Source organism: Coffea arabica, chromosome 5c, assembly GCF_036785885.1.
Source record: "Coffea arabica cultivar ET-39 chromosome 5c, Coffea Arabica ET-39 HiFi, whole genome shotgun sequence".
Taxonomy (NCBI): Eukaryota; Viridiplantae; Streptophyta; class Magnoliopsida; order Gentianales; family Rubiaceae; genus Coffea; species Coffea arabica.
This window is the reverse complement of record NC_092319.1, coordinates 10633436-10660341: the sequence shown is the minus strand read 5'-3', so window position 1 is coordinate 10660341 and position 26906 is coordinate 10633436. Positions and strand designations below refer to the sequence as shown.

General features: G+C 35.6%; 1 protein-coding gene and 1 non-coding gene across 3 annotated transcripts; both read left to right on the top strand.

The window, feature by feature from the left end:
* Positions 1-2662: 2662 nt before the first annotated feature.
* Positions 2663-9422, top strand: LOC113691004 (U-box domain-containing protein 6). Of its 2 annotated transcripts, XM_027209171.2 has the most exons (5): positions 3136-3173; positions 3305-3404; positions 3567-4170; positions 4259-4734; positions 7065-7201. In XM_027209171.2, the coding sequence occupies exons 3-5, from the start codon at positions 4115-4117 to the stop codon at positions 7121-7123; spliced, it is 591 nt and encodes a 196-aa protein (XP_027064972.1). In that variant the 5' UTR covers positions 3136-3173; positions 3305-3404; positions 3567-4114; the 3' UTR covers positions 7124-7201. The 2 variants fall into 2 exon arrangements, with proteins under 2 accessions (XP_027064971.1, XP_027064972.1); XM_027209170.2 differs by lacking the exons at positions 3567-4170; positions 4259-4734 and adding an exon at positions 8857-9422 and having other exon boundaries at positions 2663-3173; positions 7065-7454.
* A 688-nt stretch (positions 9423-10110) lies between these two features.
* On the top strand, positions 10111-10184 carry TRNAT-AGU (transfer RNA threonine (anticodon AGU)). The gene has a single exon. It is a non-coding gene; the product is annotated as a tRNA-Thr (tRNA).
* Positions 10185-26906: the final 16722 nt, after the last annotated feature.

Below are 26906 nucleotides of genomic sequence, written 5' to 3'. Positions count from 1 at the left end.
AACATGAACTACAAGTATTGTACGTATCTGCTATTCTTTTCCCTTTTAGACCATTCCTTTTGACTTATGTGCTTTCTCATAAAACATTTTCATTCATTTTTTTTAAATACAAAAAGAACTAATGAAATATGTATAAATCGAAAAAAATGCTATTTTAATTATTGCCACTTTGCTCATACGTTGCAAGACTGATAAAGATAACCGTGAAGCGTTGCTATTTTTATGAATGATAACTTTTTCCGTAAATGGCCTGCTCTTTATGGCTTTCCTTTATTATATGTCAATGCACCTGTTTTAACGAGCATTTTACATCTAATTTACTTAGTACTGTAAACAATGATATTCAGAATGTTTTTTCCCTTTTAGACCAACTACTTTGACTTGTGATTTTTTGTGCTGCGAGAAAAAAGATTTTCACTTACTTTTTTTTTAAACTGCAAAAGAAAAAATTAATTTCCCTATAAATTTCAAAAATACTTGTTTATTCACATACGATCAAATATGTATACAAGTATATTAACAGTAGTTACTAAGTAACGTACTCAGTTTTAATCATTAACAATACATTTTAGTGCTATTTCAAATAACACTAAAACATGGGCTTCATATAAGTTTTTTAAGCATTATACAATATTTTGGCCATAAATTAGCATATTTTTGTCATTAATCAAATTTACTATGTTATAAGTAAAAATCACTATTTATGTATAAAAACATACTTTTACTTCAAATAAACTTATTCCCTCAAAAGTATATTTGGGATATACTATTGTAATTTATCTCTTTAAAAAGTATGTTTCATATTACTTACAATTTACCTTTTGGACTGCAAAAGTTACTAACTTATTACGTTAATTTACTATTTTAGATGAGAAATTTACTTCCTTATTTTTACCCATAATTCTATTTAAGTGGAAAGGTCTAACGGGTAATCAAATGGTCGCTAAAATTTTTAGAACCTATTATATCATGTCTAAAACTGTTTTGTTTACCGTAACGATAGTTATGACACCATTTTCCCGGATGCTTAAGTTGAACACTTGAGTACTAAATTTATATATGTATATAAATATAATGAAGGCTTCAATCTCTTTGTGTTTCGCGTTGTCGTGGAATTACTATGTTTACCTTTGCTCAACTTTTCCTTCTTTTAAGCTATTATCCCTGACACGTGTAACATTTACATTTATTAATTGTTAAAACTTTAGTACCTTTTTTACGCATATTTTTTTGTCGAAGGCATTTGCAGTATTTTTCCGTTGCTAACGGGTGCATTTGCAAATGCATAATTGCCGGTGGTTCTGACCTGCAATTATCCTTTTCTAGTCCAACCTACTACATTGGAAAATGGAAGTCGAACGTGTGCTTTTTTGCTTGTAGCCACAGACTAAAATTTAATGTTTGTTCTTCACGTGCTCTTTCGTAATTTAACGTCTCCATTTACATTCCATTCAACTCCAACACGTGTCATGCTCTGAGTGGCTGCCTACGGTAGGAATGGTGAAAGGCTTCCTACCATAAAAGTTTCCAACATTCGATAGTCCACCTATGTGTCCAATCATCAGAGTCAATTTTCACTTTATCCTTCAGACGCCCGATCCTCTTAGCCAATATCTGAAACCACGTTCAATACTTAGCGACATACTTGCCTTGAATTGCTTTGGACATCTGATCTATTTGATATGCATCAAAAAGTGTATCTGATGCTTAGTGAAAACTTTGTTTCTTCTTGTTTTGCTTCATTTCCTTTGTCAATTGTTTGAGCACCTATGCTAATGAAGAATTTATTTGAAATATTGGTCTAAATCATCATTTTATTACGTTAATCGTCAAAATTAAGGATTGATTAACCTAAGTCTTTCACATAGAGAAAGAAAAATTCAATCTTGAAGAAGTTAGGGAGTGGAGAAAGATTTCAAATTTACTTTACATCCCTTCTAGTTTCCGTTACTTCTTTAATTTTACTTGTTGCGAGGTTAATTACATAATTCTGTCTATTTGAATTTCAATTGAGCTTTACTTTGAGTTTATTCTCTTGGGTGTTTTAAGTTATCTTGGTTAATTTTAATTTGGTAAGTTTCTTGTTCAACCTGGCAATAGCGCTAGCCAGCAAGCAAGGACCTTCGTTCCGCGCTGAAAGCCGGACTAACCTCTTCTTTCCATCATGCCAACTTTAATAAAATTTTTTTCTTACTCCTATTTTAATGTTTAACACCTCGAACACTTTTGTGATATGTTCCTGTCATGCATTATGCTCCTTTTCTCATTTGTCTCTATTTTTATGACCTATGAACGATTTGAATGTTTGAATATGGTTCTATGCAAATATTTGAAATATCTTTTTACAAAACAAGATGTTTGAATAAATATGGTCTATATCCTTCTTAAAATTGTTCCCATATTCAATTTTATCGACTTCTTTTTTATTTTATTTTATTTTCATTGTTATTTTTGGAATAGTTTACTTATTTAACATATATCTATATAATAAAAGATGTGCGAAATTTAGTGTGTAGTGCTATCATACAGTAGTCACTTTTTAAAACTCTCTTCCATAGTTGTGAGTGTAAAATGGTCCTAATCAGACCAAAAATAAATTCGAAAATTCAATATAATTATCTAAACAGCCACATAAAAACTACCAAATCTCTCACAATTTCATACTTCAGTTTTCCATGAAATAGTTCATTCTATATTCTTGGTTTCTTTTTTTTTCTTCTTACTTTGCTTTCATAAATCCTTATTTCTTGTTTCCTTTCAAAATTTCCTTCAATTTCTTTCATCAAAATAATTCTTACAAATATACGTTCTTTTGGTTGCAAAACATGCCTTAATCACTAGTAATTCGTAATTATAGCATCAATCGTTGCCCGACTGGTTAATTACCATTGGACTGGTCATTTTTGACCCGACCAAGTTTTCGGGTAACCAACACTAAACCGGCTGGGTTTTGAATTGAAACCCTGGAAACTTGGATGAATGCCTAAATTTGCTCCTCTCCCAGATCCTTCATTTACGTTCTCCTACTAAAGAAAAGAATATAAAACATCGGAAAAAATGAAGGCTGCGACGAGGGTGATCTTGCTACTTAAGGACGGCGCCGACGACGGCGGCTTCGCTTCTTCAATCTCAAATGCTCTCCAACCAAACCCTAACTCTAATCTCCGAAGATTGTAAGTTAAACATCAAATAACTTAATCTTTGTACGAGAGAGAGAGAGAGAGAGAGAGAGTGTGTGTGTGTGTGTGTGTGTTTTTTTTAATCCACATTTTTTTTAATTTTGGGATGATATTTCTTGTGATAGGGAAGAGTCATTTGAGCTGTCGCTGGAAAAGTATGGAATCAAAGATCATAAAGCTTCTGGAAATATGATTCACTTTCTCAATAGTAATGGAGTATCTGAGGTATTATTCTGTATTAGAGTGTTTCCTTCTTTTTTTTTTTCCTATTTTAGTTTGTTTTTTGATTTATTATTTGTGGGAAATTTAAAAAATATTGCAGCCACAAATTTTCCTCTTTTTTTTTGTTGTTTTATCACTGCATGGATTGAATGCTGAATTAATCAGTGTGCGGCATGGGACTTTTCATCCTCAAAGTTTGGGCTGTTGATCAATTTTATCCTCAAAGTTTCACCCAAAACACATTTCATCTTCGAAGTTACGTAATTTTGGCCAATTAAGGACAATTGATGGGAAATGGAGAAATTGGCGTTAGACCCAACTGTAAACCCAACAAAAAATGGGTTAAATCGAATGGAGCCATTTTTTAACGGAACAAAAATTGTTGCAACGGATGAAAACCAACATTCTTCCCTCTGCCTTTCTGCAACTCCAAAATTTTTTTCCCAAAAGCCAAACCTTACACCACCTTGAAGCAATCAAATACTACATTTCTTAATTTTCAATTTCACATAAAGAGAGTTAAGAAATGACTGAGGGGGATAGAGGGCTTCGAACCATGGAAGACGTGATAGTGGAAGCCCTTCTATCTAATGAACGGGAAGCTCAGATTTTAGCTGCCAGAGAACTTGGTAAACTTGCAACCAAACTAAGACAGAAGTTAGCAGAAAGAGGGATCATTTCTCGGCTGGTTACGATGCTTCGTACCCCAGATTATGAAGCCACTGAAGCGACACTCTGCTCTGCTTTGTCTAGCTTTTCACAGTGAAAGGTATTGTTTGCATCAGTTAAAATTTGCAGCTTTTGAATTTGCATCCGAAGGCATTGGCTGTAGAATTGTTCCCCATCTAATTTTGCAGAAACAAGATCCAAATTGCAAATTCTGGTGCCATACCAGTATTGCTGGAGATCATTCAATGCCAAAAAGAGTCATTGATTGACCTTGCAGCAGCAGCCCTCTTGGTTCTTTCTTCTTGCTCCGCTAACAAGCTAGCAATCGCAGCATCTGGCGCTATCCTGAACTTGGTTGGATCCCTGAATTCCCAATTGGCAGAAGAACGTGGTTTCCAGAATCTAAGCATGCAGGCTAAGCTCGATATCATATCCACATTTCACAATCTCTCCACCTATCCTCAGATAATCCCATCTATTGTTTCTTCTGGTATGGTAAAAGCCATACTTCAACTAATGTATGAGTTCGGAAAACAATCAGAGATGATTGAGAAGGCGAGGGCATTACTGGAGAAGATGGTTTCCTCGTCAGAGATTGCAGAGAAGGAGGTTGCTGAGACTGCATCTCTTGTAATCCACTTTCTAGTGGAGGCCATCAAAGAAGGTACACCACTATGCAAAGAGCACGCTGTAGCTATGTTACTGGTCATGTGTCGAAGCTGTAGGGACAGATGCAAATCCAAAGATTGGCAAAAAAATTTTGGGGTTGCAGAAAGGCAGAGGGAAGAAGGAGAAGAATGTTGGTTTTTGTCCGTTGCAACAATTTTTGTTTGGTTAAAAAATGGCTCCATTCGGTTTAACTCATTTTTTATTGGGTTTACAGTTGGGTCTAACGCCAATTTCTTCATTTCCCGTCAATTGTCCTTAATTGGCCAAAATTACGTAACTTTGAGGATGAAATGTGTTTTAGGTAAAACTTTGAGGATGAAATTGATCAACAGCCCAAACTTTGAGGATGAAAAGTGCATTTTTCCCTTCAAAATTAAATGTAATGCATTTTCTATTAGCTTAATATGTGTGTAGTTGTATTGTTTTGAGGGATTTGTGGATTTGTTGAAGTTTTTCTAGGCTAATTTTAAGGTGGTCCTAAGCTAATTTATTGTTCCATTGGCAGAAATTCACTGCTTAAAAGAAAAAGAAAACAGCAAATAAGAGATGGTTAATGAATTTTAATCAAATATGCGCACTTTGAAATTGTGCTGTTGTTGAGTTTTTCCAGGGCCCTTTCCAGTTTCAGCCTCTGTAGTTCTCAATTCTCTTTGTTCATTAATTCTCTACTTGCAGAAAGCCGGTGTTAATAAGATCCTTTTACTGTACATGTGCAATTTGAGAACACTATCATAATTGCCTGTAGTAGATGCATTTCACTGCTGCCCATTCATGTATTACACATCTCATAATGGAAACTTATGATGTAACACAACTAACTCATTTCCAGCAAAGAAGTCAAAGAGCTGTTAGTCCAGAATAGGAACCTGAGCCATACTTGAAGGAAGCAAATGTATCTCCACCTCTTGTGTTTACCTCTAGGAATTTCTGTTGGCGTGGTGAGCATGTTTTGATTTCTGTCACTGTATCTGTGCATTTGCGTGGTTTTTGCTGGACTCTCTTCTAATCTGATTTGGAAAGGACAAATTTGAAGGCGTGATACAAACTTCAAAACTTTGAGGGAAGGCTAGCGATGCCAGCAGCTTCATACAGGTTTCAGGTCTGTTCTCTTTCCCTCAAGGCGGGACAAAAGAAGTGAGAGATGGGATTTTCATGATGGCTGGATGGGAGAATGGTGATTTGAGGTTCTAGGTTTCAAGGAGGGCAGGCAGGCTGGAAAGGAAGAGTTGTCATGCTGGAGAGGACGGAGGAAGGAGATAAGGTGGTTTCAACATTTACAAAGAAAAGTTGGGTTGGGATGTCGGTAGTGAGAGGAGAAAGAAGTAGCAGCTAGTTTGTGGAGGTTGGAATCTGGGATGTCCTTGGTTGCATTGCACTTTCTCTTATAGGGTAGAAAAAAAGATGGATGGTAGGAGGCAACCTATATTACTTGGACCCAAGTGTGGTAGCGGATACATGTGTTTAGGTGTCATATTCGTTAGTTTTCTAAACTGGGACACCATGCCAATGCTATGGGGTGTGGGTGTGGGGGTGCCTCCTGTATGTGTATCTGTGTGTGTGTTGTGTGTGAATATTTTCTTAATATTGTACCGGGAAAAAAGATATAAGAGAAGGAAGGATAGGGAGTATACGTCACAGTTAGAACCAAAATCTATTGGATGCACCAATATTGGTTCCAATATAAGCATTGCATACTTTCTCCCTCTGTTTTTCTTCTGATTTCATTAACTTCGAGGTGTCCAAAACTTCTAAGAAGTGTTGGTCACAGATCCCATGCTATCTGAAATTGTAAGACTAGGAAGGAGAAGGGTCCAAGTAAAACAGAGGAGGTTGCTCAGTGTAGTGGCAGCTGCGGATTGGCAGCCAGTTGGACTTCTAGAAAATGGGCTGGGATGAAGGAGAAGAAGGTGCCTTATGTGATATTGTTTAATGGAAGAGTATTGCTTAGTCTCAATATATGCATCAAATTTAGGTGAACTACATTAGATACACATTCCTATGCAGACATTTTGTTTGAAATAGGGAGCTAGCATTACCCTTCTTTTTCATAAGGCTTAACGTCTTTGATGACTTCCTTGGTTTTCAGTTGCTTCCAAGTTTTGCCACAGCTTAATGTATCACTAGTGTTTTACTGCTGAAAGTGGTTTAGATAACATGGTTGAATATATTTTTTCAATATTCTCTTTGTTCTAGTTTTGCATATTTGTGATTGTGTCTTTAAAAACTTTACCTGAAATATGCAACACTTATTGAGTTGACCTATTCAAGTTGCATTCCCTGTTGTTTCTTGTACTTAGGTCTAATGGTATGTTTTATGTTCTTTAGGTGTCTGTCTTACTTCTGGAACATACCGAGCCTCCACTTTTAGCTTGTGCTTTGAATGAAGTTCTGGTATCATTTCTGGGAGGGACCTCATCAGACATCCCCAATCTCGTAGTTCCGTTTCTTGTGGAGGCATCAAAGCTTAAACTGGAGAATAAGAATGCTATCTCAAGTTATGAAGTTTCTCTTTACAGATTGGAATTTGGCCAACTGCACAATTTAACACATGCTTTGGCCTCCAAAATTCAAAAGGCTCCACAATCATTGCGGATATATCATGAGCAGTTGGCCTGCTTGCTTCACCTTGTCCGTGTCTTAGATATCCCGGCGCTTGTTCTTGTTGGACAACATACTCGGCATAGTTACAGTAATAATTTGGAACAGTATCCTGAGGTACATTTTCTTCAATCAAGTACAGCTTGCAGCAATTAAGCATACATATTCTTGAACTTAGCTTTTCATTCACTTTCTCTGTTTTTTCTGTGGTAACCTGCTCAAGTATATGGGCATTGACTTATAATGGATATTAAATGTTTATTTGCTTTCTGTGGTATTTTCTAATATGGCAACCTTCTGAAGTTGATGAATGTTTTAATGGTTCAAATGTTAAGTTCTTTACCCTAGCTTGTGGCCTTTCGCCTAGCCCAAGGCTATTTATGAAACGTGAGAATTATAGTCTAGAAGAACTGCCTCGTGTATGCATATTAAAAGTTTTTTGGTATGTATGGCTTAGTGATCAGATGTTCTTCACCTACATGTACTATAGAAATTCGTTTGAGATTTCTAACAGCCTTTTTTTCCTGCATAAAACATGTTTTTTATGTCCTGCTAACCTGACATATATGACTTGCTGAACTTAAGTTAACAAAGATGGATACCCTGTTGATCCACATACCATTGTGTAGTTGGCATTTGTTAGACAATGGTTTCAAGCCATATTAAGTTAATTGCAGCTGGCCGAGCTGATTGGCTCAAGTATGGCTACTCAGTAAGTTCTAACAGCTGCAAATATTAAAGTAAATGGCATGAACCAGCTCTTGCTGCTAAAGATTAAGCTGGCTAAGATAGATGATGCCATACATTATCTTTAGTGCTTAATTTAACCCGTCAGATATTTAGCTCACTAATATGAGATGATAGTTTGCCATTTGTTAATGGTTTCATGTAATTTTAACTTAATTGCAGCTGGCCGAGCTGATTGGGTCAAGTATAGCCACTCAGTAAGCTTTAACAGCTGCGAATATTAATGTCAAAAGGCCTGAACCAGCTCTTGCTGCTAAAGATTAAGCTGTCTAAGATGGATGATGCCATACATTATCTCCTAGCACGTAATTTATTGCTTTAGATGTTTAGCTCACATATATGAGATGGTAGGTAGATTTTTTGCCTGGGTAGTAAGGGCAATCTTAGAGCATTGTGCCTTCTGAATGTGAAGAATTCGTGTGTTTGGATTGTAAGTTATTTGCCCAAATATATTTGCTTACATCACCATTACAATTTCCAATACACCTTTTTATCTTTCCAATTACCTTTTTATCTCACATACATCACATCACAAAAAGTGCTACAGTAAAAATATTTCAAATAACTTACAATCCAAACACACTCACGCGTGTTACTTTCACTGTTGAATAGGGCCTCTACATCCGCACCACCCCTGCCTCAGAGAGAGAGAGAGAGAGAGAGAGAGAGAGAGAGAGAGCATTTCCCCTCTACAAGTATATGTAGTTTTTTGGTCTGTTTAGCTTCAATATGCTTTCGGTGTTTTAAATTTCATTTCTATCTTTCATCGCAGGTAATTTATGGGATAGGTGAGCTTCTTGCAGAGTACTCATCTCTTTGCTTTTTAAGGGAGAGGGTTGTGTGGAATCCACCAAAGTCTTCTAAGGCCAGCAAGGAGCCTTGGCATGCTCTATATGGATGATTCTCGAGGTTTTTATTGCAAACACCAATTCCACTGACAATGGACTGATAATCTGTCTCTGTATCCCTGGAGAAAACAAGCTGATTGCATATTTGTCGCGGATAGAGAAAATGTCCACCCTTCAATATGCGAAGAGCGAGAGAGAGAGAGAGAGAGAGAGAGAGAGAGAGAGAGATGGATGTAAAATTATAATGCTAGGTTGGCAATTAACTCCATGAAGTGTGTTGGCAGGGAGATGAAGATGGACTTTCTGTTTTACATGCTTTTGCTGTGAAATGAAACGGAATATATTCAAGGCTTGTTTGCCTTGACCTTTCTTCCCAAAGAATTTGCTTAGGCTCCATCTATAGCTGTGCTATTAATGTTACCTCATGAAGGGTTTAATTTTTAGAAGTCCCGGTTAGGTATAAGAGATATGTATCCTTGATCTTTCTTCAGGTACTTTTCTTGATCAGAAAAGGGCCTTTCATTGGTTAATTTTAGCGACTACTTGAGGGATAAGGGTATTAACCCACCATTGCGATATCCCTCTGCCCATCCACCTAAGAACTGATAAGCCGCCCACAGGCCCACTTGTTCCCATTAAACTGCCCATGCACCTAAGAACTGATAAGCTGCCCACTAGTTCCCATTAAACTGCCCCTGCCTTGTTCAGAACGGACAATTGCAGGCTGCCGTAGGTGACATGTTGGGTGAAATATTTTTGTCTCTAAACGTTCATTTTAGCGTTAAAAAAATGTGCTCGGAGTGCTGACAGAATGTATTCAGGATTGCCATATTGAAAACAAAGTGGAAGCCAAAACAACAAATGACTTAAAATTTCTGGCAAGTTTTAAAATAAGAAAATATGATCTTTAGTAGTGCTAGATTTGGATCCTCAATGATTATGACACCGAATTAATTTAAAATAGTTGGTACATTATTGGTATTGATTTATATTGGAACGCAAAATGTACAAAATCATTGTGTATAAGTATATATGCCTCAAATTGTGCGGTTGAACCGTTACGCTACCGATATAAATTAGCCAAAAACAAAAATTGTGTGTGAAATAAACCTTGACATAAAAAAGGGGAGGGGGCTTTATTTGATCTTTATAATACTTAATGATTGACGACTCGTTCTGCTCTTGTAGCTCAGTTGGTTAGAGCACCCGTTTAGTAAGCGGGAGGTCTTGAGTTCGACTCTCAACAAGAGCATGTTTACTTTTTGCCCTCTTTTGTATGAATTAATAGTCAATGTCAGTAAATTCTGGGTTTGACTCTTCCAGTCTTATCCTATCCTTTTTTCCTTCCCTTCACATTGATTGGTCACTTAGTAATTCTATTTTCAGCATATCCGTAGCATATGAATTAATGCAACGGTGTTTACTTTTTGCCCTCTTTTGTATGAATTAATAGTCAATGTCAGTAAATTCCGGATTTGACTCTACTAGTCTTACACTATAAGAAAATTGGTCATCAGTGACAACTTTTCTCTGTGACGAAAAAAAGTTGTTACAAAAGTGGATCCTTTATTGACGACTTTCTAACTCGTCACAAACCTCTAATAGGAGCCAACTCATTTGTGACGACTTAGAGTAAATTCCCGCCAAGATTTAGCAAGAGCGCGGGAGTGTTTATAACACACAATAGTGACGACATTAAGAACATCATCACTATTGCTTGGCCTATTTACGGACGACTTTTTGTTGTCGTCACTGATCACTAAAAAAAAGTTATTAGTGACAATATTTTGTAGTGATCACAATAAGTCGTCACAAAAGGAGATTCTTTAGTCGCGACACCTAAAGTTGTCACAATTGCATCAAAGCAACTAAATGTTTAGTGACGACCCGTTATTTTCGTCACAAACTACACTGCAAGAAATATGGTAATTAGTGACAACATTTTTTAGTGACGACAAAAGTCGTCACAAAATGTGGTTGTTTAGTGACGACAAGGAAAGTTGTCATAATTGCTCAAAGCAACTAAGTCTTCAGTGACGACCTTGAAAAACGTTGTCACTAAAATGATCTATATAGTGACAACTTCTAATATCGTCACTGTCACTCTACCGATTCGGATTTAGTGACAAGAATTAATCGTCACTGTTTAAAGTACTTATTTCTAAGTCACTTTCATTAATTCTACTGTGCCACCCTAACTTTTGCGATTTAGTCCCAAATGTTGTAAAAAATTTCATTAATTCCATTATGATACCTTAACTTTTACAATTTAGCCCCATATGTAGTACACCGATTTCTTTAATTCTATTATTACTCCCTAACTTTTGTAATTTAGTCCCATATGTAATTCACCAATTTCATTAATTCTACTATGGCACTCTAACTTTTGCAATTTAACCCCCATATGTAATACACCAATTTTATTATTTCTATTATGGCACCCTAGCTTTTACAATTTAGCCCCTATTTTTTTATTAGGAAATTGCGAATGGTATCTTGATAAACTATGCATAAATATTTTATAATTTTCTCAAACTTAAGTAATAATTTATTATAAACTCTAAAAATATATCTTTCATTACAATAGTTATAAGGCAGGTAGGTCTTTTTATCAATGGAATAAGAAATTTATGCCAGATTTATCCTTTGTACTACATGCCATGTAGTATTAGCAAAGGAATAACAAAGTACTACAAAGTAATTAACAAAATAGCCTTCAGGGAGTGTAGTTTATGGGCAAATGAGCATTATCTATTCAAAGTACCAACTTTTTATAGGCATTTTACTCTCAAACATATAATTTATGATAAATTTATAAATATTTGTAAGTAAAATTTAAAAAGTGTTACACTGATTTCTTACAAAACGAAAACTGGCAGGTTATCTTTTCAACATAAATTAAATTTTTTTTAAAAAAAAATTTGAAAAAAGAAATGGCCCATAAAGTACCAACTCTTTGTGGGTTTCCTCCATTACATGAACAATTATTCTGCTCTTTATGGGCATTTCACTCTGAATCATTTAATTTATGTTAAATACATAACTGTTTGTAAGTAAAATTCAAAAAGTGTTGTACTAATATTTTTATGAAAGAGAAACTGGTAGGTTTTGTATTTAACATAAATTAAATATGTGAAAGCAAAAAAAAAAAAGAAATTACCCATAAATCTATGTCTTGCAAATCTATACTAGTAAAATAGTTTCAAACAAAATCAAACATTAAAATAAACTGTAGTTTATACACATTAAAATATCTGTAATTTATACACATTTTGCAACTACTAATTTGTGTTTTCTCTGTAATGAATTTTTTAACTATTAAGAACTTAAGTTTTGTCTTGCAAATCTATACTAGTACAATAGTTTTAAACAAAATTAAACATTAAAATAAATGTTTGAAAAAGAACAAAAGTACATTTATCACTTGCAGTAATGTAACAAAATTTTCTCAACCATTATCAATATTTTCACAAAAGTATTAAAAACTAGCAATTGACAATATTAAAAACTAGCAATTTAATTAGTGACGACTTTTTTTGTCATTATAATCATGAATAAATTAGTGATAACATTATGTCATCACTAAATTTTCTTTGATTTTGACTTAACAATAATGTCTTATTAATAGCATTTGATTATTTTTAATGAAAGTCTGTTATAACCATAGAATTTGACTTTCATTATTTTCAATTAATGATGTACTTTAGTGCTGCAATTATAAAAAATTGCAGGGCTAAAATATTTGCAAATTATAAAAGTATATTTTCACTTATATGTAATTAACAAATTTTGCCACCTATATTGATGAAAATTTGTGTTTTTGTACTAAAAAATAAAGAATAATACAATAGCTGTCGCGCCCCACTTTTTGAATGTGAAAAAATAAATGGTTTGAGAAAGATGTTTTTGATTGAATTTTGATTGAAAAAGATATGGGTCTAATATGGGACTTGAAAAAGCGACGATTCGACCCAAAAAATAGTTTTTAAAAGGGTTTTGAATGAGAAATTGGAGTCGCCACTTGGTAATGATTAAGGTGTACCAAGTCACCTAAAAATAAATTTTTAAAGACAAAATAGTAAAACCCTTTTAAAAACGACTCCTAGTCCACGTAAGCCAAAGAAAAAGGTTCGGGGGTCACGTTTGACAAAGGGGAAGGCAAGGATAGAATCCAAGGCACCCCTTTGACCTAGCCAAGGCTAGTTGCGCGACTTAACCTTACCTTTCCTAATTTTCTACCCAATATATGTTCGCACGTTGGACATGACTATATGAATGCAAAAACCTAGACCTAGGGGGATCGGGGGAAATTTCTCTTCAAAGGTTGAGTGGTGCCAATCACATTAATTGTGAAGCCCAATAATGATCCTTTTGGAGAGGTCACACCTAAACCTAAATGACGTGAAAAATGAGTGGAATGCATGCCATGTGAAAGTGTGAGTTTGTGTGAAGTGAGAAAAATGATAAAAGTAATAAGATAAGAGTGAAGGTGTGCAAATGTAGATGAAAGTACTCGTGTGCGAGTAAAGATAAAATGTTCGTGTGCAAGTGAAGATAAAAGGGTTCGTGTGCAAGTGGAGATAAAAAAGTGTTCGTGTGCAAGTGAAAGTGATAAAAAGGTGCATGTGTGCAAATGAGACAAAAGTGAAAGTGTAATGATAGAGTGGATTGAGAATGCATGAGCCTAGGGAATTCATGCATATTGGGTACGGGGAGACCTAAATCGTGAATCAATTTGCCCTTTGATAGAGGGAATACAAGCGTGCTAAGGCTTAGAAAAAGCCACACTCGTCTATATCCCATATTTAAGGGGACTCTCACGCAAATGTACCCTATAACTAGTATGAGATGCAAAAATCCTAAAATGAAGGGAAAGGGGGTTCGAGGAGCATGCCAAGTGATAAAACTAAGAAAAATGCATGATATGTGGTGAACAAGCAAATGATATGCTAATGAGGGGAAATCCCTAAGGGTCTAGCGTTGGACTAGCCCATTCTATGAATTCCGACTAGCGTTGGACTAGCGGAAACGTACATTCATCCATTCCATTCATTCATGGCTATGAAAGCAAGTAGACATGCCAAAATACTCGTAAACACATAGCACATAGCATTTAGCATGCTCGACTAGATGCAAGAGCCTACCAAAGCAATTAAACATGTAGCAACAAAAGCAAGCAACCAAGGGGAAGGGGAAGTGGACCAGATGCTCTCCGAGCCCTATCTATTACAAGCCAAGAGGTGTACACATACCCCATAAAAGCATAAAAGGAAAGGGGAAATGGACCAGATGCTCTCCGAGCACTATCTATTACAAGCCACGAGGTGTACACATACCCCATAAAACTTAAATAAAAGTAAAAAGTAAGTAAATGCACGCAAGGAGGTAAGGAAAGCGAAGTAGACAGGCATATTCACATAACACGTAAGAGCACGTAAGGTCAAATGGAGTGCAAATGAAGGATAGAGTGTACCTCCCTTGAAGCGACGCCCTAACGTAGTGAAATTACTAACTTACCCTCCAAAATAATAAAAAGGTCAAGGTACCACTTAAATTATCAAATAATCGCATGAAACAAAAATTAAATATGAAAAAATGAAAGTTAAACACTAAATTGAGTCAACTAAAGTATTTACGTAGACAAACCAACCATGTACAAAGCAATTAATGCAAGAGGGACTTGTTTAGAAGGACTAAAAATTTCTGAAAGTGAGTAAAATAAAATACCAAAATTGATGACTTAAGATGAGACCCATAGAAATCAAATGCAAAAATGTGATTAGAACACAAATCCAAGCTAAAAATTCTATTAAAACTTATTGAACCTCAAAATGCATCCTAAAACTCACTAAACGTCTTACCCAAAAATCATGTCACAGCAAACCAAAAGCAATTAAGATTCTAGAATGACAAAAGTGATTAAATTATTCAACTAATTGGACCATAACAAGACAAGTGGGGAACTTAGGGGGTTAAGATGCAAGTATTTTAGGACCTAATTGCAAGATCATGGAATGTAGTTGGGCCTTTGTAGTATTACTAGAGACTAGAGGGAGCAAAGTGCAATTTTTGGAAATCATTTTCATGCAAACTCATGCAAACAACGTAGGAAGACAATTTTTGCAGCTGAAAACTTCTACAAACAACGTGAATGTGCGCTGCATTTTACTTCCAAACTTGGATTTCATATTCCAAAACCCCCAAATTTGATCAAGACCTTTCAACCAAACATCACAAAACTAATCTAAACCTCATGACATACAATTTTAAGATTCATTCAACCCAAAATATAGCAGGAAACTGATGCAAAATTCTGGGGTTACATTCATATAAAACAGGTTTGGCAACCCGAAATTCATCTTCAACAGGTATGTGATCTTGACTCAGGTGGTTTAGACTCCAAGCAAGCCAACTCAAACACCATTTATTCAAATTCTTCTTTTCAATATAAGGCCAACAAACAAGCTGGGGGCGAAATTTGGTGGGCAATCATGGAAAGGGAATCAGCAAAGAAAATGCAGCAAAATGATTCGATGGCTGCAACGAATGGGATTGTTATATTGCAGCTGAACTCTATTTCAAAACATGGCTCTACTTCATAGCATACATGCATACGGTACTCCAATCAAAAGATAAACAAATCAAACACTTTAGCTATGCAAAACTTCAACAAACGGACATGCAAGCCTGCTGCATTTTTTATTTCCAAACCCAAATTTCAGACACAAACATTCGGCTTTGTTAAAAAGAAAATTCCTGGTTTTCTGGTGTGATTTCTTTTCATTCGAACACCACAAATGACTTAAACAACACAGCCTTGGACTTGACATCCAATCAAGCAAAAGCGTAGACAGAAATGACGCGAACTCTTGGAAAACTTTCATGCAAATGATTCGAAGGAGATTTGTGATTGTAAAAGCTTTTTGCAATGAAAATCATACTTTCACCCATACCAGCACCGAGTCCAAAACGATGGACAACAGGTAGACTACACCCTGTTATGCCCAGAACAACTGATTGTGAGCCTCAACCTCAACTAACACGATTGACGCAACAAATCAGAAGCTGTGACAGATTTTCGTGCAACAAACCGCAGCCGAACACGGCTTGAAACAAAACAACAGGCCTGCCAAATACTCTTCTCACTTCTCAACATAAAAGCTTTCAAATGCAAACACAAGATGCAGAAAAGAAAGAACCTGCAAACCGTAAATAAAACTTCTGCAATTTTGCTCCTATGGGATTCATGCCAAACCCAGGTAACGACATTCAAGCGAAACCTCAAGTTTTCAAATTAGAACAGGAAATTATAAAGCCCCAAACATCAAGATTCAATCTTGGTACATTTAATATCAAAGTTGTGCCATAAAACCTGAACTATCATTGCACACGGTGAGCAGGAAATGTGCAGCAAAAGAAAAGAATAACGCAGGCTAGACTTGCGAGCACCATGACTGACTCAACTTCTGGCCATGCTCATGTACTTCATACAGGAATTGAAATGAACAACGGGAGGGAGTTTGAGGATTACCTATCTTGCTACTGTAGGAATTGGGACTTGACAGGAAAGGGAAACTCGATCCTCACGATCATCCGAGGGAAATGAATTGCTGGTCCCTCTTCCTTGTTTGGTCTCTTTCTCTCGGCTATCACCCTTCCTCTCCTCCTTCTCGCGGTTCTCACTCTCGCTGGATTTTCTGGCTGCAACCTCAGCCTTCCCCCTAGCTTCCCCAAGCTTGTCTTTCCGAATTTTTCAGTTCAGCCGCTACTTCCCCCTTTCAGACTCTCTCTCTGGTTTTTTCCTTCCTTTTCCGTTAGCTTTCTATTTCCTCTCAAGAAACCCCGTAGCCTGCTTGCTCTTCCTTTCTTCCCTTCTCACAGCCGACCCTCTCAACTCTCAGCCCGTTAATGCTCTCCAAAAAAAACCTCTCCTCTTGCTCACCGAAAAGCTCCCAGCTGCCACCTTTCTCTTGCTGTTTTCTAGTTTCCCTCCGTCGCCCTTAGCTTTTTCTTTTGCTGTTTTTTCTTTTCCTTTGAATCTCCCCCTGTGCGGCTGTAGCTTTCTTTTGCTATTTATACGGAACCTCCCAACCCTAATGCCCAGTCCTTTCTCCCATATTTGCAGTCCAAGGGCTGCTCCAAAGCCTCCTTGCAAGCTGCAACAATACGCAGCTCTATGCTGCGTATCCCTCTTTTTTTTTATATTTTTTTTTTTTGAAAAAGAATTTTCAACTTAATAAATACAGAAATGATAAAATATAAATAATAATAATAACAAATTGACAAAACCCAGGTAATAATAATAGTAATAATAATGAAAATAATTTAAAAACTAAACAACTAAAAACAACAAAAATGGCCATTTTTCCATCTTTTTCTACATTTTCTTTTTCCATTTTCATTCATTTTCTTTTTCTCAAAATAACTTAATAAAAATAACTAAAGTGCCCAAAGATTGAATTTAAAGAAATAAACATATTTTTGTGAACAAATTTTCCTTTTTTCTTTTTCCACTTTTTTTCATTTTTCCTTTTTTAAATAATTTTAGCAAAATGATAATAAAATTAAGTAAAAACCAACAATTTAAATAACATCAGATAAAAATAAATAAACAAACCAGAAATAATAAACAGCAAAGTTGCAATCTTTACTTCCATCATTATTCTCTTTTTTTCTTTTTCCATTTTCATTTTTTCATTTTTTCATTTTTTCTAAGAAAACATTGAATTTAAATCAAAACAATTAAAACATATTTTTTGAATGCTTTTCCTTTTCTTTTCGAGAAATTCTATGCTAAAAACTTAAAAATAATAACAATAACACGAAAAATTAAAAAAACTAAAAACTAAAAAGTGAATAAAATTAACAAACTGAAAACACTAAAATTTTGGTGTCTACAATAGCAATAAAATCTTTGCTTCAAACCAAATTAAAAATAAAAAAAAAACATGATGATTGGTCTCAAATGTTGGGAAAATGATTATTTTTATTGAAACTATGTTATAACCATATAATTTGAGTTTAATTATTTTCAATTACATGATGTTCTTTAGTGCTGCAATTATAAGAAATTAGTATAAAATATTAGCAAATTATAAAAGTACATTTTCAATTATATGAAATTAACAAATTTTGCCACCTATGTTGCTGAAAATTTTTATTTTTTGCTAAAAAATAAAGAATAATACTATAGCATTAAAATCTATGGTTCAAACCATATTACAAATCCAGAAAAAAACATGATTTTTGGTATCAAATGGAGGGAAAATGAGTGAAGTCAAAATTTTGATCAAATCATACTGAAAGTGCCGCGCAACAAAAACAATATCCAAAGCAAAGCAAAGACCAAAGCAGCGGAACACATTCTGAAAACAAAAGCAATGGAACACTTGGTCTGAGTTAAGGCAACAGAACACTTGGTCTGAGTTAAAGCAACGGAACACTTGAGCAACACAAACTTTCACCGAGCTGAAACAAACAAGCTTCTGCACTGAGCACAAAACAGAGCTTCCGCACGGCACCTGATACTTTCACCCACACAACAAATCCGTTCTCTGGCTTCTCACTAGCATCACCATGGCTGTCCAGCATTAAAGGGCAAGGTTTTCATTGGAAAGGTTCGTTTTTCTCTCTCCTATACATTTTTCCCAATTTTTCCAAATCCCTAATATTCTACAATATTTTTTGCAAATTTCTGCCCAAAATCTTTTAGCAGCTCTTGATTATTAGATGCTATCATAGCTATGTTGTTATTTACTTGATCATTTTCTCCAATTGCTTTATGGCCCTAATTTTGATAATAGCTTTTGGCATATCCTCTAGTTTTCTTCGTCAACCATATTATCACATCACTAAATGACTTTCTGATCTTAGCCGGTGACCACAATTTTATTTAGCTATGGTTTGTTTTTCAATTTACTTGACCGAGCTCAGGTAGGACATTAGGAACTGTGATGAGTCAATTTCAGGCTAATTGTAAAGCGCATAGCCATCAGTGGAAGCTTTAAGGACTTTCACTAACCTAGAATTGGATGTTCTCATATTTAGTTCAAAGTCACGTATTCCTTAAAAGATATGAGAAATTTGAAAACCTGTCTTTCTTGTTAGTAAACTGATTATGCTCAAAGTCCCCTTTTTCCTCAAGATACTCCAGATTCTAAGTTTGTTAAAAGGAGATGCTAAATTTATCTTTAATGGATGTTAAAGAGGCTGGTGGAGAAGGTCTATGCCTTGTATTCAAGTCCTTACAGATGCATGCCTTTTTTCCTTTTTGCCCCCCCTTTTCTTTTTCCGAGACTTTTCTGCTGCCAATAGAGTGGTGCACAGAAGCTAGAAGTACCTGTCCAGTGGTATACAGTTATCATTGTGCATTGCCATTGCTTCTGTTTTTCATTTTTTCCCTCCCCTGTAACGTTTTCTTTGACTTTGAATCTATGTATTCTGTGCATTACTGAACACTTACAATCTTCATGGTCAAATTTTGTATATGTTACGAGGTTTGATTGTACAAAAATAGAGCATATGAGTTTTGACTGCATGCTCTTTTTTTGCCGTGCAAAAAAGATTGATCTTATATGGCTTTGTAAGTATAATGGAAGTAGATTGGTCAGTATGTGAGGAACTAAAGCAGAGAATTAGATAAGGAAGAACTGGCCCTGAGTGGGAGACAGATGTTGACTCCATTTTTGTTAAATTCTCTAGACAAAGGGTAATCTGATGGTTCGAATGGTAATCTGATGAATGTAGGCAGACAAATAGTTGATTTTCATGGAGAGATGGTCCTATTGGAGAATTACAGTGCTCTTAACTACACTGGTATTTGCCTGTTGTCTATTTCTTACACCTTGTTGATGTATTTTAGAAAGCGGTGAATGATATGGTGCCTTGTTGACAACTAAGTTCAGTGAATTATTTGGTTTTGGATGATGATATGATAAACATTGCTACTCAAGGAGGAAATCTTATTATTGCATTCCAATGTTATGATAAGTTGTTCGTCTCCTATATGTGTTACCCTCTGTCATTCTAAAGTATTTGGGATCCCTGCATAGGTTCAGTCTTTCTTAATAAAATTTAATTCCAATGCTATTTATATATGTGTACTGAGCACCTTTTTAAATGTTGAACTCTTAGAAGTAGCTTCTGCTGAAAAAGGGATAGCAAACAACAGTTGTTTAGCCTCATTGTTTGCTTTAGGTTGGAGTGGCAGATTAGTTTTTCTTTATTATGAGCAATCAGTACGAGATATCTATCAATCGTAATCAGAACCGGGCTCCCCACTGTTTGGTCTTCATACCGTTGGGGATCTTGTGTTCCATTTCCAGTACATTTCAAGGAACTGTAGTACATAATTAGAGCCGCTGACCTATTATAATTAGCAGAATTATTAGTGAGTACACCTTTTAAATTGATGAATTTGTCTATTGATGTGAAATGCCAACATGACTAGGTGCTACAAAAGGTAGCAAGATGTGGAAGTCCATTTAATGAAACCATTCTCAGTAATGACTTCTGAAAAAATAACAAGAATTTTTTGGTTAATTCTAGAATGTTTTAGTTCTTACATGACCAATAAAGGTGAATCTTGGTGTTTTTTTAGCAATACATTACATACAACATTTCCAGAATGTATGATGCTTTTTTTTTTGGGTCAAAAGTCAACTTCATATATGTAACACAGTATCATTCAATGTCTGATGCTGGATATTGGAAAGATATGTATCAAACATTTCAAACTGGAGGAGCTACTTGTTCATCTTATTATGCCAAAAAAAAAATTCTCCAGATATACTTTTCTGGTTGTATCTCAAGGTTCAGGGTGGGAAAAATGGCATTTAAAATAGAAAACAGAAGAAAGAAAACATAACTCTAGTAAGTTGACTGTGTGAGTTATTTTACATCTGAACATGTGAATAAATTTCTGCTGCGAATCAGTTTCCTAGCCTTAAATGAACCGACACATGAGATAGATGAAAATATCTTCTAGAAATTATTATTGCTTCAATCAAACTCACATACTTTAATCTCTCTCTCTCTCTCTCTCTCTCTAGAATTAAATCCGAAGACTTAATTCCTACCACTAATTATACAAGACATTAGTGGCTTACCATATAATTGGGGATATTCTTGATAAACAGGGTTGGTGACAAAAGCACTGGACGTTTTCTCCCAGTTGCATTTCAGACCAGATATAAGGAGGTTCTTGTAAAGGCACATACTGCTGCATCTGGAGCGATGCTAAGATTGCAAATAGCTCCTGTTCTTGGTAGGAAAAAGAAACCAATTGAGTGGTCTGAGTTTCAGGTACTGTTCCTTCTTACCATTATTCAGGCTTGAAATTTATATTTGTGCTTTACTCTTCTATTATTTCTGCGTTGGGCATCTTCCCTTTACAAATATATGATGCCTGATCCTATGTTTTTTGAACATGTAGTGTGCTGTTAGCTAGCAAAATCAGCCTATGAAATTGATTATTCATGTTATGGCTTTATCTTTTGTTTGCCAAACTTTTGCATGTATACTGTGGCTGTAGATTCTATTTAGTTTGTTGCCTTACTAATGCATTTGTACTTGAGATGGTTGATTTTTGCTAAAAATGTGTTTTACACCTTGGATCCCATTGCTGGTATTTGAGGAGTTTAAATTTAGTTCATATTACATTGCATTTGTTTTCTATATAATGTGGCGGTCATATTCTTTATGGTAGGATAAAGGGCTGCAACAATATGGATAGGAGTTGGATGTCTATTAAGAACTACCTAGACCCCAAGTATTTAGATAGAGTTGATGAATTTATTAAGTTTGCTTTTCTAGGCAAGGATCCTAATTGTAAACTGCCATGTCCTTGCAAAGTATGCAATAATTTTGAGGATCAAACTAAAGAAGTCATGGCCAATCACTTGTGTCGAGGAATTGTTGATAGTTATACTAGGTGGATATATCATGACGAAGGGTTTGAATCTGATGATGAGAATGATGACATAGAAATTAATGACAACGATAGTGACTTTGACAGTATGGAGGAGTTGTTAAATGATGTAGGAGTTGCTAACTTTGGTGAGAGTTGGAGACATTCACCGGAACTTGATTTGGGTGCTTTGTACCGAGAAAGAAGGAGAAGCAAGTAGGTTTCTCAGATTATTATCGGAGGCTAAAAAATCTCTATACCCGGGCTGTGAAAAGTATTCAAAACTCTCGTTTATTGTCCATATCCTCCACTTGAAAACAATGAATCGGTGGACTTGTAAATCTACTGATATGTTGCTGAAGTTCTTGCATCAAGTATTTCCTACAGCTTTGATTCCTAGTTCATATTACGAGGCAAAAAATTTCATCCGTGAGTTGGGGCTGAAGTGTGAAAAGATCCACGCCTGTGAAAATGATTGCGCACTTTTTTGGAATGAAAATAAAGGCCTTGATCATTGTCCAAATGAAAAATGTAAAGCACCGCGGTATAAATCTCCAAATTCCAAAATACCTAGAAAGGTGTTGCATTATTTTTCATTAAAACCAAGGCTGCAAAAACTGTTTGTGAACAAAGAGATTGCTCGGGATATGAGGTGGCATAAGGAGAGACGTGTAGATAATGAGAACATGATGCGACACCCTGCTGATTCATTAGCTTGGAAGGATTTTGATAGAAATCACAAGTCCTTCGCTGAAGATCCTAGAAATGTGAGGCTAGGACTTGCTAGTGATGGCTTTAATCCCTATGGAACCATAAGCAATTCATACAGTATATGGCCTGTTATTCTTGTTCCTTACAATCTACCTCCTTGGAAATGCTTAAAAGATCCATTTTTTTTCCTATCAATGATTATTCCTGGTCCCAAAGCACCTGGAAATGACATTGACATATTCTTTAGACCACTAGTTGATGAGTTAAAAGAGTTATTTGCCCCTGGTGTGGAAACATATGATGCCTTCAGGGAGGAGAAGTTCATGTTACGTGCAGCACTTTTGTGGACAATAAACGATTTTGCAGCGTATGGCTATTTGTCGGGATGGAGTACAAAAGGGTACAAGGCATGTCCTGTGTGCTTAGATGAGACGACTAGTCTATATCTTAATAATGGCCACAAATGTTGTTACATGGGCCATCGCCGTTTTCTGCCTATTGATCATAAATGGCGTCGAGAAAAAAAGCAATTTAATGGAGAAAGAGAACATAGACAGCCTCCTAGGACCCTATCACGTGAGGAAGTTCTCCAACAACTTCTTCGTATTGAGCAAGTTGAGTTTGGCAAGGCACCTGATTTGCTGCAACAGAAGAAAAGAAAACGCGTGCAGAACAGTTTAAATTGGAAGAAGATGAGCATATTCTTTGAACTTCCATATTGGAGTACCAATAAAATTAGACATAATTTGGATATTATGCACATTGTCAAGAATGTATGTGAATCTTTGGTAGGTACATTAATGAATATCCCTTCGAGAACTAAGGACACATGGCAGGCTAGGGAGGATTTAAAAGAAATGGGATTAAGGGAAGAGTTGCATCTACAACCGGGAGGTGGCGCATCTAAAGTTATGCCACCTGCATGTTACACTTTATCACGCCTAGAGAAAAAGAATTTCTGCTAATTTTTGAGCACTATCAAGTTCCCGAATGGCTTTGCTTCAAACATTCATCGGTGTGTGAAGACCAAGGAGTGTCAACTTTTAGGAATGAAGAGTCATGACTACTATGTGTTCATACAACGACTTCTTCCACTAGCAACTAGAGGAATGCTGTCAAAAGATGTATCTCAGATTTTAGTAGAGATCAGCAATTTTTTTCAAAAAATTTGTTCTCAAACTCTCTATCTAGATGAGCTGGAAATGCAGGAAAAAAAATATTATTTTAATACTATGCAAACTTGAGAAAATTTTTCCTCCAAATTTCTTTGATGTAATGGTCCATTTACCCACTGAATCCAAGATTGCTGGACCAGCCCAATACCGGTGGATGTTTCCATTTGAGAGGTACATGCCTCTTATTTTTAATAATGCCTATTTGATTTACCTCCAATTTTCTTATTTTCTAACAACTCGGGCTGAATTTTTTTTGGATAGAAAAATGGGTCAATACAAAGGTTATGTGAATAATAGGGCACGACTTGAAGGCTGTATAGCTGAGCGCTACTTGGATGATGAATGTCTTACATTCATTTCCAGGTATTTGCATGATGTTCCGACCAGGTTTAATCAAACGGAACGAAATATGGAGAAACACGAAATTGCTGGAAAATTATCTATATTTTCTAGCTTGGCTCGGCCCTTTGGGGCAGCACTGATTGGTTATCTAAGTGAGGTTGAATTGCAAAGAATACACCTGTTCATCTTGAAAAATTGTGAAGAAGTAGATGATTACATGAGGCAATAATATACTTTAATGCTAAATCTATGCCGTGTTCTATAATATGTTCTTCATTACTTGTAATTAAAGTCATTTGATAGAATATGTAACTACTTCTACTACTACAAATTTAGGGAGCATAGACAAATTCTTGAAAAGCAAAATTTATCGAGCGTACAGCAAAGGCTAGACTCAGAGTTTCCAAAGTGGTTTGAAGAACGTGTAAGTATTGGAAGAGATGTTAAAAACTTGTCAATTTCCTTTACTTTTTATTGTAGTAAACTATTTAAGAATCTGGTATGGCTGATGTAGGTCATGTATACACATGCACGTGGAGAATGTACTGATGAATTGTTGTCCTTGGCTAGAGGACCTGATTTTCGAGTCAATACATTTGCTGGCTATAATGTGAATGGATTTAGATTCCACATTAAGGCTCAGGAAAGAGAAAGAAAGACACAAAATAGTGGAGTTATGGTAAAGGGGGAGCATGCTGATAAAGAAACATACTTCTATGGTATAATTACTAATATAGTTGAGGTTGAATACTCATTTACTCAAAATCGAGTAGTTGTGTTTAAATATGATTGGTGGGACTTGAGAAATAATTTAGGAATCAAAGTAGACAAGCAGAGCAATATCACTAGCATCAACATGTCAAAAACATGGTACTCAGACCAGCCTTTTATATTAGCATCCCAAGCTGAACAAGTTTTCTATCTTCAAGATATGAAGCTCGGAGATAATTGGCATGTTGTAGAGTTAGTTAGTCCACGCTCATCTTATGATGTTCCTGAGAAGCATGAAGATGATTTGGTTGATAACGAAGAGGCTTACCAAGAAGAGTATCATGAAGATTTGATTGGTGTACAAGAAAATCTTGAGTTGGTCAGTTTGAAGAGAGGAGATGTGCAAACTGAAGAAAGGATAGAGGCTGGTGCTATGTTTTTTATAGAATTGTCAGCTAGCCGTGCAAGGCAATTGGATGACAATTTTATTGATAATAATGAGGAAATTTAGCAGCAATTCAATTCTGAGGATGAAAATGAACAATTTGTACAAATCGATGACTATGAATCAGATTAAACAATATTGTTCATTGAATTTCTTAATCAAAATTTTTCTTGTATTTTTTCTGTAGTTTATGATATGTTGTCATGGCTGCTTGTGTTGTTTATGATTTTAGTGGTGCTTGCGTTATATGATTATGTAGATAGATGGCTGGACCGGGAAAAAAGGGAAAATTTACTTTACGACAAAGTCGGGATGCTGGGCGAGGAATTGTGGAGCAAACTGAAGAAAATGTAAGCTGTCAGGTAAAGAAACGAGAGTCATTTCCAGATATTTTCTTTTTTCCTAAACTAGCAATTATCATCCTAAACTAGTTACTATTGATAAGCGCATTCTTATGTTATTGTAGCAAGCTAGAGAACCAAAAAATAGTGCAATTCCCAAGACAAGCAATGTCACTGAACCTGTATTAACAAAAAAGTCTTCTAGGATCCGTCTATTTGATGAATCGGAGGTTAGTTATTATTTTTTTCAATCTGCCATTTAGATAAACTGGTTTATGACAAAGCAATTGATTCAACTTTTACATGTCGCTGTATAATGGTGGCTTAAATTGCTGGATTATAGATTTCCAGTGCATCCTCTGCTAGAGAAAATGCTACAAGAAATTCAGGTATACAAGTTGAGAGTAGACAGATTGCTGAAAAATCTTCAGGCAATGGAATGACATCACAAGAAGCTGCTGGGATGCAAACTGATGGAACTCCTACTTCACAGCATGTTGGATCTAATCAAGCTATTGGTTGTGAAAGCAATGAAACTGAAAGTATGCAAGACCTTGAGTCAAACGGTTCAGGTATGTCAGTTTTACGTGTAATTCTACTCTAATTAACTAATTACTGCCATGGCTGCTATTGTTAGCACTTATGGTCTTGTTTACTTTGTATCTACTAGACCAAGTGACGTTAAAAAGAAAAAGAGGATATACGCGTAATATTGCACTATCAAATGAAAAGAAAGCTGGAAAAAAGATGAACATTACTGTTTCTGAAATAAGTGGAAGACTAGTTGGAGAAGGTGCTCAGGGATACATTTCAGAGGCAAGCTGCGTTATTCGAAAGTATGGCAAGTGGAAAGCACCTAAATGGGGCAAGCTTCCTAAAGATGATAGACATCAACTGCTAAGAATTACTAATGTAAGAATCTGCTATCATAGTATTTTTTGGTTTTCTAGACACAATTTAAATTAGTCCATTAATTTTTTCTGATTTTGATATGTCTTTCTATTTTTAATTCAGAATAGTTTCACTTATGATGGAGGAGAGCATGTGAAACCAGCTTTAATTAAGCAATTAAATTCACAGTATAGAAGTCGACGTTATAATTTTCACATGCTATTCAAAAAATGTGGCTCTAAGGAGGAAGCTCTTGCACGTCGACCAGAATATGTGGAAGAATCAGATTGGATTTACCTTTGCGATTACTATTGTAGTCCAGAATTCAAGGTATGTGTAGCACATACTTGTTAATTTGCTATATACTTTGCCAATGTCTCTTTTTTATCTAGATCTGAGATAGAATTGACAATTGTAGGCCTTAAGTGAGCGAAATAAGCTGAACAGATCA

What these genes read in the sequence shown, in the direction of transcription:
- LOC113691004 (XM_027209170.2), top strand. Translation starts at nt 3,058, where the DNA reads ATGAAGGCTGCGACGAGGGTGATCTTGCTACTTAAGGACGGCGCCGAC. An exon ending in ATAGTAATGGAGTATCTGAG is followed by an intron (nt 3,405 to 7,064) that starts GTATTATTCTGT and finishes TATGTTCTTTAG; the next exon opens with GTGTCTGTCTTACTTCTGGA. An exon ending in ATTTGGAACAGTATCCTGAG is followed by an intron (nt 7,455 to 8,856) that starts GTACATTTTCTT and finishes CTTTCATCGCAG; the next exon opens with GTAATTTATGGGATAGGTGA.